This window comes from Phoenix dactylifera, unplaced genomic scaffold, assembly GCF_009389715.1.
Source record: "Phoenix dactylifera cultivar Barhee BC4 unplaced genomic scaffold, palm_55x_up_171113_PBpolish2nd_filt_p 000346F, whole genome shotgun sequence".
In the NCBI taxonomy this organism is placed as follows: Eukaryota; Viridiplantae; Streptophyta; class Magnoliopsida; order Arecales; family Arecaceae; genus Phoenix; species Phoenix dactylifera.
Window position 1 is genome coordinate 208,336 of NW_024067805.1, and position 16,978 is coordinate 225,313.

At 43.4% G+C, this 16,978-nt stretch overlaps 1 protein-coding gene across 1 annotated transcript in view; it reads right to left on the reverse strand.

Moving 5' to 3' along the window:
• Positions 1–16,978, reverse strand: part of LOC103715404 (midasin) — a 77,209-nt gene that overhangs the window by 53,516 nt on the left and 6,715 nt on the right. Inside the window, 5 exon segments of the mRNA XM_039118420.1 lie at positions 45–167; positions 3,784–3,865; positions 14,615–14,734; positions 14,819–14,928; positions 16,736–16,899. Of these exon segments, the coding sequence (XP_038974348.1) occupies positions 45–167; positions 3,784–3,865; positions 14,615–14,734; positions 14,819–14,928; positions 16,736–16,899 (599 nt within the window).

Sequence of the window (16,978 nt, forward strand, 5' to 3'; positions counted from 1 at the left end):
TGAGATGCAGGAACAAACAAGTGTAACATAGGAAGACAACCTACCGATTAGCTTTGAACAAATACATTCTAAACTGGGATACCATGCATTTAGTATATCTAGCATATCTCCACTGCTTGCCATCGCAACCACCACTTTTCTCCATAAGAAGCCAAAGGGCAGGCTTCCTGTAAAAAAGAATCAACTCAGTGTTTAAGAGAATCCACATGAGAAGAAATTATTTTTTCCCCCTTTCCTTCGACGAGAATATGGAAGTAGTAGCAATTATTGAAATGTGAAAATAAAAAACATCACCAAACATAAGGCATTACATTTTTTCTTAGAATTTTATCGGCTAAAGAAAATGCTAACAGCCAAAAGCAAAAAATATATCACGGATCAGCCGACGGCTATTTCACCTTTCTAGTTTCTACATAAAGGAAACAGATAACCAGCAAGTGCATGCTTTCAAACTTGTCAGCAAAGCAAACTCATGCAATGGATGAACATAAATTCAAAGTGTCATCCAAAATAACTTTCCATCCATAACACAAGTCCAAACAAGCTACATGCAACTCTTAGTGATCCTGTGAATGTGACAGAAAGTAAATCCTCCTGTGTATATAACAATAAGAGGAATACATGTGTTGGTGTGGTACCATACCATATCGGTAAGTATTGTACGAGTAATGTATCAGTACCTCAACCCTTGGCCCATAGTATACAAGCATCTCACAATATTTTCGGTATATGAGCATTCAACAATGTTGGTTTACACATACAACCATAATATTTTATTATTGAACAAATTTAGTTGCAAATAATGCTGCAATTCTCATCATAGTTTTTTCAGATTCAGCTGTTAATTGCATGAGCATAGATTTTTAATGGTGGTTTTATAAAAAAAATAAATTTAAACTATTTAACGAGCATAATAAAAGTAATAAACACAAATACCTCAGAATTTTATCAACCTACTTCAATAAACTAGTTAAGAACTGAGTCAGTTTCTTTGAAGCATGTCTTACAAACTATTGCAAAGCTACCAAAATTGGTACATATTTAAAAACTTCTAAAAAAATTTTAATAGCAGGTCATTGTCTTTTTCCTGTCAACAAACTTTTTATTGATATATCATTTAACACCAATGACACCAAGAGTTGACATAAAACATGAATAGCACATCAATGCCAACCATGAGACGCAAGCATGATATACAATACTCCAATAATTGGAGTTGTCTATTCTAAAAGCACCAACCTCCCTGATCACCAGAAAAGACACTATTTGAAAGGCATAGCAAAGGTTTAAAATACCAATACTGAACCCCAAACTCTTTTCCATCAAAATGGTGTGGTTTAGGATGGTACCTGTATCAACTAATACATACAGAAACTGACATCATCAAAAAGAATAAAAAATCATCAATATCAACCGGTACACTCGATACAAAACTATCAGTTCGCAGCGGTACAGCCCAATACCGGTACACATGTACCTGTATCGACGTCAAGCACCTGCAGCAGTGCCGGTTTCATGTTGGAATGGTAAGATACCAATTATCAACAGTACCTTCCCATTTCAACAATTTTTGAATCCACGGGCATAACTCAGCAAAGTACAGTATTACTTTGCAATTCAAGAAACAAACTTAATGAAACAAGATACCCATCTCACGTGTTCATTTTCTTGCATCAAAAAACAAGCGTTTGTAATCTTACAAAATGCTGCCTGATGGGACAATTAATCAAACATACAAAAATGATTTCAAACAAATAAAGGACCTCAGCCTCCTCAAGTGTTGATGATGAAGAATCAGCAGTTATTAAGGCCTCGTCATCAACCAAAAGATTGCGACTAGAAGGCTAAGTATTAACATTCCATGCAGAACTGTCCAAAATAATCCATTCCACTTCGCTTTGAGAAATCAACTGATGGCCAAGGGTTTTTGAGAATTCCCTTTTTCATCTCCAACTTTTTTATTTACTACAATATCATTAATCTTGGTAATTTTTAGAATTGGTTTTAGAGTCCTATTTCAAGTGAAGTTGGTATAACAAATCTGTTATACTAGGAATATGTTGGTTTGAACAAGTAATTTATTAAAAAAAACTTCCAGACAGTAACCACTCACCACTCGGAGGTAGGAAGAGGAAATCATTAAAATTGATTATTGCTTGTTTTAGGTTTCTTTTTATATAGAGTTATATGCTCTTCTGAAGTTTTTTACAAAATATTTTGGGGATTAGTTACTTGGCTATCAAAAGTCCTAGCCAGCTTGGGAAACATGTCATAGAATGTCTACAAAAGGATCGACTAGGGTTGAATGAAAAGCATGGAACATTATTTGTATGAAAGAGTTTCCTTAGGTCACATTTGGCCTTTCCTATTGCGAAGCCCAGCCCGGAAAACCCGAACCAGAAGTACAATCAAAGGATTGTTGATTGTCAAGCAATAGACATCAGACCAACCAATGGATGACATGATTACAAGAAAATTTTATGAGGGCATACATCATCAAACCCTAGAGATTCAATGGTTGATCAAGCTTATAAGTCACATCATGAAAATCACAAAGTCTAGATTTGCACAACAAACGTGAATGAAGATGGATCAATAAAGTTTACTTCAATTTTTTGTATTTCTTGGAACTTCTAGGTATTTTTTAGAATTAGTTCTAGTGTCCTATTTTAGAATTAGTTCCCGGATAAGTCATGAAATCATTAATATTTGATCTTTGGTTGTTTTAGATGCCTTTACATATAGGGTTATGTTCTATTCCGAATTTTACTGTTAAGAGATATTTTAGGGACTAGTTAGTTGTCTATCAAGAGTCCTAGTTTACTTGAAGCAAGTCAATGAAAGCCTATAAAAGGGTCTACTAAGATTGAATGACAGAGTATTGCATGTGATGTGTTTTGAATGAATGAGAGGATTTCTTTAGTGCAGGTTTGGCCTGGCCTTCCTTATCTTTCTTTCTATCCCCATCTATTTGTTTTTCTTCTTTTTTTCTTATTCCTTCACTTTATTTCTTCCCTCCTACTATTCTCTCGTATTTTGATTGCTATTCTTCTTCCTTACTGAACTTTTTGGCACTGCAAACTGATTTTCCGCAGAAATTAAATCAGATCTTTGCTGGAATTAACTTTCAACTGTTTTAACCCCTTCCTGTCGGGGGCAGGGGAAGGTGCACGCAGGGGAGCAATTGAGTAGGCTTGTCATTCAAAACTGTAGTACTTGTACCACCCAAAGAGAACTCTTTTACAAAGGGAGAAAAGGGCTAAAGTACTTCACGAAACTAATAATCAATCAGTGGCATAGATCAAAGTACAATAAAAAAGAAAACAACAGGGATCAACTATACAAACCATAGAATCAGTTGGTCCATGTGTAGAAGAAATTATATAAGGTTTTAAATTCAGAAATATAAATTCATTTAAAATATTAAAAAGAATTTACTTTTTCACCATGACTTTAAGTCATGAGGAGGTTGTGCATAAATATTAGACAATGAAGGAAAATTATGCTCAAAAATGTATAAAGAAAACAAAAATATTAGTAGATGACATGCACATATATGATATTCAAGAAAGAATATTTGGTTGTGATTTCTATAATAGAACACAATTTACTAATAAGAATTAAACACGACCACAAGTTTGTAGGCTGACAGCAGACTGCTACAATCAAAAATAGAAGACATTATTGCAATATATAATATTCTAAAATACCAATTAAAAAGGTCGATGATTAAAAAATATTTTTATTCCAAAATGAAGAATAAAAACATGGTCATACTCATACCTTCTATAGCATAAGAAACTTCATGATGCTTTGAAGTTGACACAGTAGCAAACAAGCGGAAACTCTCAGCCACACTTATTGCCTGCATAAGTGACATGTATTCAGGAGTTAAATAACAGATATCAAAAAATGATCAGTAAGGTAGTATTATACAAGATAATGAAAGCAACCATTTGCAGTTTTGTACTACAAATACAATCAATTTATATAGAAGAATCACCAATGTCAAGTCAAGAATAGCATAACATGTGAACAGTTGACAATCTGTGGAATGTGAAAAGTGCTTGAGAAGTATGTGTTTCTAGGTATAGTTGAATAAATATGTCGGTGTTCAAGACCAGAAAAGAATTGCTAGCTGACCGTTGATCTACACATAGATACTGAAACTCTTCTTATCTTATATCTCTTTTTAGAAGAATGATCAACTAAGTTGAATAAAAAAATAGTAGCCTTATTCAATGATTCAAGCACTGATAGGATGGTACATGTGTCGTGCCAACATGCATACCATGTTGTACTATATACCTAGTATTGGTCATAATTTACAATAACATTCTGCAGTATTAGTAAGAGAAGGAAAAGTTAAGGATTTTCCAGGATGAGATATCACATTGTTTGAGGAACCCTAGATGCTGTCAGACTAAAGAATCATCAACAAGGGCATTCCAGTGGGTTGTATATTCTTATCCAACACTTGTATCGTTTGTTGATGCCATGCGAATCATTAGAAACATGTATGGCTGACCCAACAACGAAATTTTCGAAAGCAAACTAGAGCAGGCAGTCATGAGACTTTATTGAAAAAGACAGAAGTCATGGCATCTTTTTTACTCAATATTAGGTCTCTATGCTAGGAGTTATGCCCGTCAGGGGGTATTCATGTTTGGCATATGCCTGCCCTGACCGAAATCTTTGTTGATGATTCTATGCTGCAGTTTGGCAAAGAACTTTAGGACACCCTTGGTGAAATGCACCTGCTTTCTACAGAATTCTATATGCATCCATGAAATTGAGACATTCATGATATGCATTGGGTTGGTACCAAGCAATACCAAAAAGTGCTATGTGAGGAAGTGTGCTTGGAGGAAAAGAAGGCAGGGAAAATTATCAATAGTGACTGAACATATAGGGACCATGGACCTAATGATGCCACAATCATAGTTTCCAAGCTCAAAGATGTCAAAATAGATTTCAATAGCTAATCAGAAGGATGCTTAGAGAGTCCAAAACTTAGCCAAATAGGGAGAGAGCTGGAATCCTTCAGAATTTGAAAGAATTCCAAAGAATGCAAGGTAAAAGCAAAAACAACATTTTTTAAGAAAAAGAAGTAGATTTACTGGAGACGAGATCAAGGCTGAAAATGACTAAAAAGAGGAACAAAACCTTAGCTTTCCTCACGTTGCCAATGCTAGAAAATGCAATTAGTTTCTCAACTCAATGTTGCTGACCATGAGAAGTCCGACATTAATAGGATCTAAGGTGCTTTGTCACACAACTATTTGGTCAATCAGATCCAAAGTTCTAGATCTTGTTAAAAATAACAAGAATCACTTCTCTCCGAGAAAGAGATGAAAGAAGCAATTAGGGAGAAAGCATCTAACCAAGATGGTCTCTAATCCCCGAGGAAGAGCTCATTTAAAAGCTCTCTTAACCATGGTCTGTCGTACCGCCCCATACCGCTCAATGTGGGGTGTACCATACCGTACTAGGTGAAAACCGGTACGAAACTTACTTTCAAGTCGGCACAAGCCCCGTATTGGTCGTACCGAAATATGCCGCCCAATATCGAGGCGTACTGAGGTGCATACCAGTCTGTACCGAGGCGTACCGACCTGTATCGTAGCGTACCGAGATAAAAATTGAGAAATTGTTAGAAAGCTATTTTTTAATACGATACTGTACAGTACCAAACTGATGAGAAAATAATACACTACCCGATATCGAGTATGAGTTAGGGGTGCAAATAATTCAGGTTCTGAGAGTATCCTACATAAACTAGGTTCTGAGAGAACTTATAATCGTTTAAAATGGGATTTCATTAGGGGTGCAAATAATTCAGGTCGGGTCGGGTCATGAGTGACCCCGACCCCACCCGGTTTCTTATTCGGGTCCTAATTTTGGACCCAGACCTGACCCAATAGAAGATCGGGTTGGGTCGGGTCGGTTCCACCGCTACAATTTTTAACCCAACGGGTCATTCAGGTCCGGATCAAGTCCGGATCGGGTCCAGTTTGGGTTAACCCATCCATGGCTTCAAAACTTGTTTGCACCCCCGTGGGCTCAAATAATTTTACAGATTCGGATCGAGTCGGATCGGGTCGTAGAATTGAAATTCCAAAATTACCCAAACTTCAAATAGATCAGATTGGGTTGGGTCCAGTCTGAATTCAGTAAACCCAAACTCGACCCAAAAAAATGGAACAAGTCCAATTGTAGGACTCGATCCGACCCCACGGGTCCTCCAAAACGGATCGAGTCGGTTACAGGTCAATCCGACCCATTTGCAATCTTAGATTTCATTAATAAAACTAAAGGGAACAAGAGATTCAATAAGAAATAAGGGTTTGTAGATCACTCAAACCATCGCATATAGCAACACCATCATTAGTGTGTGTATATGCAATTGGATTAAAGGTGAACAAAGAAGAAAAGGAACTTTATCTCCCTTATGCTTTTTGTTCTTTGATTATCTTATTTGAATTATGATGGATGGAGAGGAGGGGATAGTGAAAGATTTGGGTGACAGACTGAGCCTTTATAATACTACTCTTACGTACAGCTGATGCTGAACAAGTTTCCTTGCTGAAGATCAATATCCATTGCTTCAAAATTATTTCAGCTTTGAAGTTTAACGTTCGCCAGAGTTTCATTATTTACCTGGTTGGCAATCCTGTGTTAGGAAAAAGATGTGCAAAAGATCATCAATTGTAAGTTTGACTCTATTCCTCTGAAATATCTAGGCATCCTGCTGAGTGATAAATCTATCAAGAAATGAAACTGCCAATTGCTGACTGGAAAGGCTGGCTAATAGGCAATGCAGGTTTCTCTCCTCAGGACAAAGGCAAGTTATGGTGAACAATATACTTTCTACTTTGCCCTCTTATTATAGTGTGCATCCACTTAAGTGATTAGTCAATTGGAAGATAGTGTGCAAATCAAAGCCCTACTAGGTGAATGGCACTGGCACTAGTTGCACCAGAGAAGTATCCATTCAAGGAAGATAGATCAAATCAGATTACACAGGAAGAAACCTAGACTCTCAGAGTCCAAGTACATCCAAGATGCATCTCCCATTTGCAAAAGAATCCATTAATCCCTTCAGCCCTTTTGGAAGGGCTCTCTTTTGTCTTGGGTAATGGCCTGTCAATTATTGTTCTGAAAGACAAGTTTTACCTAAAGCTTCCTGACAATAGATCTTAATTTGTTTGTTGCTGTCATCAATATTACAACCCCATTGTCTTGTTCTGGTTTGGCTCAATTGAAAAATGCTGCATAAAACCAAAGGACCTCTGAATATGGAGCAAATTTGAGAATTGGTTTCCTCTTTGCATATCCACTCAATATTGGACATTTTCAAATTGCTTATACATGAGATGGCATAGGAGTATCTAGAATCATTTCCTTTTGACTTGTTCTATTGACCCATTAAGAGGGACAATCCATACAGATCTACCAAAAGATGCAACACCTATTATGGTGAAAAATTCATGTGGCTGACTAGGCTGACTTTGAAGAACAATGGTCATACAGATGAAGTTTTAAATACAAAGGGTCGGCCAATTAGTGAAATTTGACCATTTCATATTACTGCAAGCAAACTAGAAACCATGTGGCACTGGATCACTAATTTATATGGTGATTTGGATGCAACTTAGAATCAATTTCAAAAGCAGAATATGAGGCCGACCATGCAGCCACAACGTGGACATGATCCCTTGACTACATCAAACCCGAACATGAAGTTATTTTGTGCAGCCAAGCTTCACCAAATAAGCTACAATCTTAGCATGATGTGGCTGCACATGCAGCCCTCTTAGCAAGGCCTGCCATGCCGTTACCGGATTCCATACCGGTCGGCCGACGACATGGTTCGGTGTCGTTCTGTGCAGGGCCCATATGGACACAACAGAGAGGCGAGGGAGCAGGAGAGGGAGAAGAAAAGAGAGGAAAAGAGAGAGTAGGGGAAGGAAGGGAGAGGGATGGAGGGTCGTCGAAGGCCTCCGAAGGGTGTGTTGAGGACCCCTGCAAGCGGCACCGCCATGGCGCCAAGCCAAGCAAGGTTCGTGCGACACCTGAGGACTAGACAGAGCATTTGATGAGCCTTGATGTCGGCCGACCCTTGGCCGGCCAAGTGGAGCAGCAACGGACAGGCGCGCGCACAGGCCATGCCCAACGCCTGTGCGTGGCCTCGACACTAGCAGCAGCACGCAGGACCAGCCCGCGCACCAGACCTCGCCCCGTCAGACCAGCGGGCGCCACCCCGCGCGGATTCATCCGCGCGCACGCAACAGTGCCCGCAGGCACACGCGCCCAACACGGCCGCAGTAGCAACAGGTCGCGGCCAAGCAGCCAGAGCGCCAGCGGGCGCAGCACCAATGCGCCCGCCCTGTTGGAGGGCGGCTCTCGGCCCTAAGTCGCCACACCAAGTCTTGCCCCTTAGCTCCTTGCGGATGCTTCAAGATGTACGGATGCGGGCCGAACGGGTAACGCCGTGGTGGATCGAGCTTGTGCCGCGGTGTGCCAAGCTCTTTAGGTGACCATAGGAACCAAGGCAAGGGGAGGGTCTACTGGCTGCAGCTTGACCCGACCCTTGACTTGAATGAAAACAACTCAAGAACACAAGTAAATTTAGAGGAAAGCTTGAGGTGGTTTCTATTCCCAAATGAAGCTACAAGCATAAATCTAGAGAAAACTATGATTGGTCTCCCCTAGCCCAAGTCCAAGAGCAAGCTCAAGGACCGAATACAATAGGGCAAAGCCCTCCCAAGCCAAAGACCGAAATACAAGAGACTACAATGTTCAAAGATCTCAGATTCCTCAAAAGACCCTCATTCCCTCCTATTTATAGTGCTCTCCAAGTGGCTCAAGAGTGGCTAAGGCATAGGGGTCTTCATGGCACATGTAAGGCCAAAGGCTTGGCCAAGGCATGGCCAAGCCTTGGGCATAGGCTGCTGGCCCGACTGGGGCCTTTGCAGGGGGCAGGCAGGCCATTGGCAGGACCTGGGCGCGACTGGCTGCAGGGGCTGGTCGGCAGGGAGCCTGGCAGGGCGCTGGGCGCTGTGGCAGGGCGCCGGCAGAGTTCCTGGGCGCGGCAAGGCGCGGCAGGGGCGCTGGGGCGCGCGCAGGGGCTGTCGAGCGCGCGTGGGCGAGCGTAGGCGGCACGGTCTACGGCGAGGTTCGCTGTCCCGAATCTCGCCGGGTGTGCGCCTGGGCGGGCGGGTGCGCAGGCGAGCGCACGGGCGCGGGCAGGCGCGGGCTATGGCGAGGTTTGCTGGGCCAAACCTCGCCCGGGGCGCTGGGCGTGGGCGCGCACGGTCAGGCAGGCGCGCGGGTGGGCGCGTACGGGCGTGCTGACAAGCTGACGGGCGCGCGGCACTGTAGCTGGCGAGGTTCTTTGTCCTGAACCTCGCCAGGCCTGTCTGCTGGCCTGGGCACGCCCGGCACTATAGCTGGCGAGGTTCAGCGTCCAGAACCTCGCCTGGCACACTGTAGCTGGCGAGGTTCTTAGGCCTGAACCTCGCCCGCAGCATGGTTTGCGGTCGGATTTGGCCGTGGCATGGCTCGGAGCTCCACGCAGTGGGCTCCGCCGAGGTTGGGCGTGCTCAGCCAAGGCATGGCATGCTTGGCATGAGCCAACCATGGATGTGCTTGGCCGAATGAAGGTCTTGGCCAAGGCTTTCCATGCAAAGTTGTTGGCCTTGGCTTGACCCTCCGTTGGCCTCTTCATGGCCCGATGCCCTCTTGGTTGGCGGCGCTTGCGGGGATCCTCAACATTCCCCCTCTCTTGAAAAATATCCTTGCCCTCAAGGATAATGAGTGGATACCATCGGATCATCTCGTCATGGTCTTCCCAAGTAACCTATTCTCTTGGCATTCCTCCCCATTGAAACATTACTTGCCATAGTTGGGTCATGGTTCTCTTCAAGTTGGCCCATGTTTCTCTTGACTTCGGGTCCCTTCAAACTCTCTCTTCTTAGCCAACAACCCATAATCATTCAAGAAGTGCCGATAGTAGCCGGTTGATCCCAAGTTCCCCCTTAGGGCCGAGATATCCACAAAGGCCTCAACCTTTCGTGGACCAAAATTTACTCCTCCGAAAATGTGGCCCACATACTCCAACTCAAACGCACACTTAAAAGGCTCAATGTAGAAGTGGAGATTCTCCCCAACCTCCAAGTGCTCCATGTGCTTCTCAATGGACCCGAAATGGACCCAAGTATTATCAAAGGAAACTAAAATGAACTACCTCAAGTAAAGCCTAAGTACCTCATTCGAAGCGGGTTGTAGGATGGATGATTTTTGAACTCCCGATAAGGCATGCAAAGTGAATTTGGCCTCCTCCTTAGCACTATGTCCGGCCTTCTCATCATGCTCCATCTCCTTGCATTCTTCCTGACTTTTCAGCTCTAGTGTCCTCATCTTTCCGGCATGCTGCAGAATTTGTTGCAGAAATTTCTGCAACTATTGAAGTTGTTGGTGCAGTAATTTCGGTCACCATATGTTCTACTTTCTTGGGCACCCCTTCCTCATTCTTGTCACCAACATCCTCCAAGAGTGCTTGGTCAGCCTCTTGCTGCCTGGATGCTCCATTGGGTGTTTTATCATGCTAATGGCTTGCCCCAAGCTTCATACACTCCCAGGCAAGGTCCGACGTACCGGTACCGGTCGGCGTATCGGTGGCGGCCCGGACCGATCCCAGATCGGTCCCGTACCGGTTCTCCAACAATAAACCATCGGTACCGGCTTCCACGCTGATCCGGTACCGGTCCCAGGCCGGATCGGTACGGCAGACCATGCTCTCGGGCCTTCTCTAACTCCCTTCTTCTTATCATCAATTGGCCCTCTCTCCACCTACTTTTCCCATTGCCACGCTCCCCATGGTGGCTAGCATAGCTACTTGCTCCATGAGTACTCCTATACTCCCAACTCCTTATCTTTTCTTCTCTTCTTTTTTCATCTCTTTTCCTCACTTCTTTCTCCCTTCTTCTCTCTTCTTCTCTTCTTGCCTCTCTCATCCTCATGAACTCATCTTTCCTCTTCTTTTCTTCCCTATCCCTTAGATCCTTTCTAATTTTAGATAGGGTCTCATTTGCCCTCTTCAAACATGCCTCACTCTCCTTCATGAGATCAACTCCTTGCTGGCTAGTGTATGCACGGGACTCCATTGTTTCTTTATCTCCAATTGCCACTCTAATTCCCCGTTGGCCGTCACCCAAGGGATGATCCGGCCCTTCTTTATACAAGGCAAGAGATACACCACTCCATCGCCTCCGATTACAACAAGAGTTTATACAAGCAAGCCTCACAACTCAAGAGAAGCGTATTGTTGCTCTACTTGCTCCCTACCCGGTGTAGTTAAGAGGGCACGAGGTACTACCAGTAGCCTCCCTCTTGTGCCGTCCCTCATATACCCTAACACCGAATAGTTGGGTCAAATAGTGCCGGATACTACCAGTAGCCTCCCCGTTGGCACCATCCCTATGATGAGCAAAATAGAAAACAATCCGTCCTCTTTACAAAAAAAAGAATGCTCTCACTCTCTTTTGCAAGTAAGAAATTTAAAGTGCTGAAATTTAAGTACTACTTGCAAGTAACGTAACTTCTAGTCTACCCTCCACACTCACAATAAAAATTCTAAGTGCAAGAAGTAGTAGGAATTTAAAGCTCACTTCTAAGCATGCAAGAATGTAGTGCTTCTTAATCCCAACCCGAATCTAAAGTTTCTTGGGTTCAAAGGTGTTACCTCTTTGGAAAGATCTTCCCTCGAAAATCTCTCAATGAAAGCACCATTGTTGGAGGGCGGCTCTCAGCCCTAAGTCGCCACACCAAGTCTTGCCCCTTAGCTCCTAGCGGATGCTTCAAGATGTACGGATGCGAGCCGAACGGGCAACGCCGTGGTAGATCGAGCTTGCGCCGCGGTGTGCCGTGGCGCCAAGCCAAGCAAGGTTCGTGCGACACCCGAGGACCAGTCAGCGCATTTGATGAGCCTTGATGCCGGCCGACCCTTGGCCGGCCAAGTGGAGCAGCAATGGACAGGCACGCGCACAGGCCATGCCCAACGCCCGTGCACGGCCTCGACACTAGCAACAGCGCGCAGGACCAACCCGCGCACCAAACCTCGCCCCGTCAGACCAGCGGGCACCACCCCGCGCGGATTCATCCGCACGCACGCAACAACACCCGCAGGCACATGCGCCCAGCACGGCCGCAGTAGCAACAGGTCGCGGCCACAGCACCAGCGGGCGCAGCACCAACGCACCCGCCCACCCGCGCGAGCGCGCTCGCAAGCACCAGTCCAAGTGGCCAGCGCCCGCACGCCTGCGGACCTAGCCCAACTTGGTCGCGCGCAGCAAGCCTTGGCCTACCACGGCTGCATGCAGCAAAGAACAGCATGCACGACCGCGCGCAAGCAAAGGGCCCCAGCCAACGGGGCCGCATAACAGCAGGCGCGCCCATGCGCCCGCGCACAAGTCCACACGCACAGGCAGCTGGCGGTCAGCCTGCCATCGAAGTCCCAGGTGGACTGGGACTTCCCCAGCGCGCGGCCAAGGCCCGCGCGCCACATAGCATGCGGCAAAGCATTGTAGTGGCCCAGTCCCATCTAGACTCCTCCATGTGCGCACAATCAGCGAAGTCTAGATTCAGTTAGGCTCCTTCCACAAGTAACTAGCCAATCGAGGAGTGTACACATGGATGCCATGTAGGAAGGCGCCAATGAGCAGCAGTGACATGGTGGAGTCCCAGCCCGCCAAGGAGTTCTATAGAGGCGCCACTTGATCCGTCCAAGTCCCACCAAACTGGAGTCTTGAAGGCGCGCCAAATCAAGCCCATGCGTGCGTGACACATAGCCATCCTTGGAAAGCATGGATCAAACTTAGTAGTTAGATATGTTTGGAAGTTTATCACGTGATGTATTGAGTTTCTTACTTTCTTAGGAGCCTTAGGTCTATTTAAAAAGTTGTTAGGGCCTTTTGTGAGGCATCATTGGAGTTGATCATTGTTCTCATTGTTGAGAGTTTCGACCGCACAGCTTGGAAGGCTTTTGCCTATTTTCGATCTAGAGTCTTAGGGCTTAGACTTCGGCTATTGAGGGATAAATCAATCTCTCAATAGATTGGGCTAATAGAGGGCCCTTCTGATCCTTTGCTAGATTTATTTTCTGTTTTTCTTCTTTGTAGTTTGTTGTTCAAATTGAGAGTTGAATCCATTTAGTTTGCTTTATTGTTAATCTTTGAGATTGTGTGATTCAACCAACATTACCTACAAATCGGTCCAACAATCCGCAAATCCCCAAGGCAGACACCAAGGAGCGCAAGGCAGCAGGCTTGGTGAGGGCTTGGGACCGTGATCCCCCATCAGGGTGCCAGAGGGGCCTCGAAGGTTCGAAGCAAGGGCTCTACCCTCCAGACCCCTATTTCATTCGAAACAAAGGTGTAAGGGGCGAAGCCCCGAAAGAGAGGTCCGAAGAGCGAAGCCCCGGCTCCGGCCTTTCGGAGCCCCTCTCTCTCTCTTCCTCTCTTTCCTTCTCCCTTCCCCCCACCAACCAATTTACCATTTTGAATGCTGGAACAGTCCCGGTCCGCCACTGGCACGGCTCGGTACGGCCCGAACTGAGCGGTTCGGGATAGTTTCGCATTCCTTGCCTCTCAACATTATGCAGTCGCATATGCAACTAACTATTATGCAATCCCATGCAAGCAACCTAGCTTCAATTGGTTCTGCCTACATGTTGGTTATGTTATGGCTGAATGCAAGTATTGTTAAAAATGTTACATTAATCGCTATCGAGTATTAAGTGCTAAATAGGAGGTAGTAATCAATCATTAATGAGAACACTATAGAGCTTATGTGGCCTTATATGGAAAATATTGTGGATTTGCTTCTGGCATGAAGATTCAACCATACTATACACCATAATCACCAATTTTTTGCTACAATCAGATGATATTGATGCCCACCATAGCTACATTGTTATTTAAATATTTTGCTACCTCACAAGAAAATTTGGCTAAGGATCAAATAGATCGAACCATAAAAAGAAAAATAAGACATAGCTGGATAAATAACAACATTAATAGCTTAAGGAACTGGACAACTTAGTTATAATCAAGCCCAAAAGCCTTGGTACGGCATCCAAACCAGTAGCCTACTATTATGGTATAGACCAACACAATGCAGTACTGCAGTGACACATAGCATGTCTATTCAAGCTTGAGGCTACCATAGCAGAAGTGGGAAGTGATACCATATACCAATAGAGTACAATACCGAGGGGCATATCGGTATCAGCGCCTTATCATTATAGTGCAGTAGAGCGAGTACGGACCAGTACAGTATGGTTCTTCAATTCATGCTTGCAACAATATTAGACTCAAAAGTCAAGTACTAAATAGTAGATCACTAATAGTATTAACCATGCTAGTATAAAATCTATAATACTATCATGATTTGCCGTGAGTTTTTTAGCCTAAGGAAAACATTTAAAAACATAAGAATCAATCTAAAGATGTTAGCATCCCTTGATTTCTAACAATTCTGAAATGGAGAGATATTAGTAGCATCTACCACCATATGATCTGGAGACAATAAAGGAAAAAATAGTAGTGATTACCTCCCCATGACCCGTTACAAATGAACTTGAACCTTCCAATAATGGTAAGATGATTGATTGTATTTCATTAGGTGCTTTATCTATATCTTCAAACACAACCCAAAATCCTTTCAGAATAGCCTGTCACAATAATTTACAAAGAAAAATTATTAGCAAACATTCATATCAGAATTGAATGCACCAAACATAAAAAATAATACAGACCTGAGATAGCGAACCAGGCTGCCATCTGAATTCCCCAGGTTGTTCCGAGCAGATGTAACTTCCTACCAATGTTTTGCTGTCCATTTGTTCATCCATGTGAATGAACAGAACTGAAAATGTGAAAATTTCAAGGAATTAATTGGAGCAGTAACTTCTAGCAGTCATTGTAATAAACAGATGAAACAAAAAAATAAAGCTGTATATGGTCTACCATACCGATCGATACGGATCGGTACGAGCCGGTACGTACCGGTACCGAACGGAACCGGTACAGTACAGCTATATTTTTCGGTTCCGACTATTCGCAATCCGTACCGACCGGCCGGTACCGGCCCGTACCAACCGGCTCGTACCGACCTCAATTTTTTTTTTGTCTTTTGGCTCGAACCAACCGAACCGGTACAGTACCGGTTCGGTTCAGTATGGTACCGGTACCGTACCGGTACCGATGCCCACCGGTACGTCGGTATGGTCGGTACAGCGGACCTTGGCTGTATCCCTACTGTATATGCAAATGTATGCTACTCAACCACCAGCAGTATTAACTCTCCATCCCCCCCCCCAAAAAAAAAAAAAAAAAACCCAAAAACTAAAAAGAAAAAAAAATATTTCACAACCCTGGTCCCTGGCTGTCTCCCAGCCACTGATGACACTCACAGTTGTGTGCCTGCAGTGCACTAGCAAACTAAAAAGCAATTGGAAATTAAACAATGGGAAGAATAAAGGGGAAGGAGGGAGCATGAAAATTAATTGTGGAGCAACTACTAGCAGCCATTACAGAAGACAGATAGAATAAAAATTGAAACTGTAGTCCTATTACACACTGTACACATATGCATACTACTCGACCACCAACACAACACAACCCCAACCCCCCCCCCCCCCCCCCGGCTCCCTCGTGACAAGATTGGTCGATCCATAGCCACAAGCAACACAAGCAGATATGCATCTGCATCCCACTAACATTTAAAAAGCACTCTGAAATTGTCACAAAACAAGGGGAAGAAAACAGGGGAACATAGGAACATGGAAATGAGGAAAAGCATCCTATACTTTGTATTTCCAAAAGGAAAAAAAACAAAAAAGAAGAAAAAATGAAAAAGAAAACCACCTTTACTCAGTCTGTAAGTTCAACCATTCACATTACCATGACTTTTTACCATGATTTTTGAACACTCAGAATGACAAAAGAACATGTGAAAAATTCAGTACAAAAATTTTCAGATATATGGCAAGATTATATAAATTTAGGGGTTTGAACCAAGATTTCACAACCAAATATTAAACAAATAACAGCAACATGATGCATTCGAAGTCTAAAAGATGCACATTTAAACAAAACTAGGATCACTCGGCTTGCCAAGGAGCACCATACACTGTGTATTGGCACACCACCAGTGTGATAGGTTATGTTCCAACAATTAATACAGCATTGCATACACTCTGCATTGGACTGTATCAGTATACATAGCTACAATAAGCATGACACAGTACGATAAACAACAATACAGGCTGAAACATGCTTTACCATTTTAAATTCATGTTCACATTCTAAAAACAAACATTTTCCTGTTCGAGAAAATCTGAAGATTTGCCATTTTTTTCCTTTGAATTTTCTTGAGAATTAGAAGAATGGTCTAGACATTGAACAAGGTAATTATGCTATTGCTGACCATGTAACCATTCTACAATAAAACAAAAATACTTATATCTATCACCAACACTTGGGATGGTGCCCGGTCCCAACACTCAAGACAACCTGCCATCCCACTGGCATTTAAAACCTTGATGTCAATTCTACTTATTCATAAAACAATAACTTATTAGATCGTTTGTGTGTTAATCCTACGAACCCATCTACTATGCAGGTTACCAACTCAACTCATATACATTCTACAATAAAATAACTAGGCATACCTCGATTTCCACTTAGCTGTGCCAATTTATTGATCAGTGCAGTCTTTCCAGCACCTGCAGGGCCATGGAGAAGTACCGGCCATTTTTGATTCAGTGCCATTAAAACCATCTCAAAACTCTTTTTTACCGTCGGAATCAAGACATAAGGGCTTCCCGATACATCACTAAAGGCAAATGTCAAAGGGGAAGTTAATATTATAGATAAAAAATTCAAACGATTTAAATAATAGCTGCATCTATCTA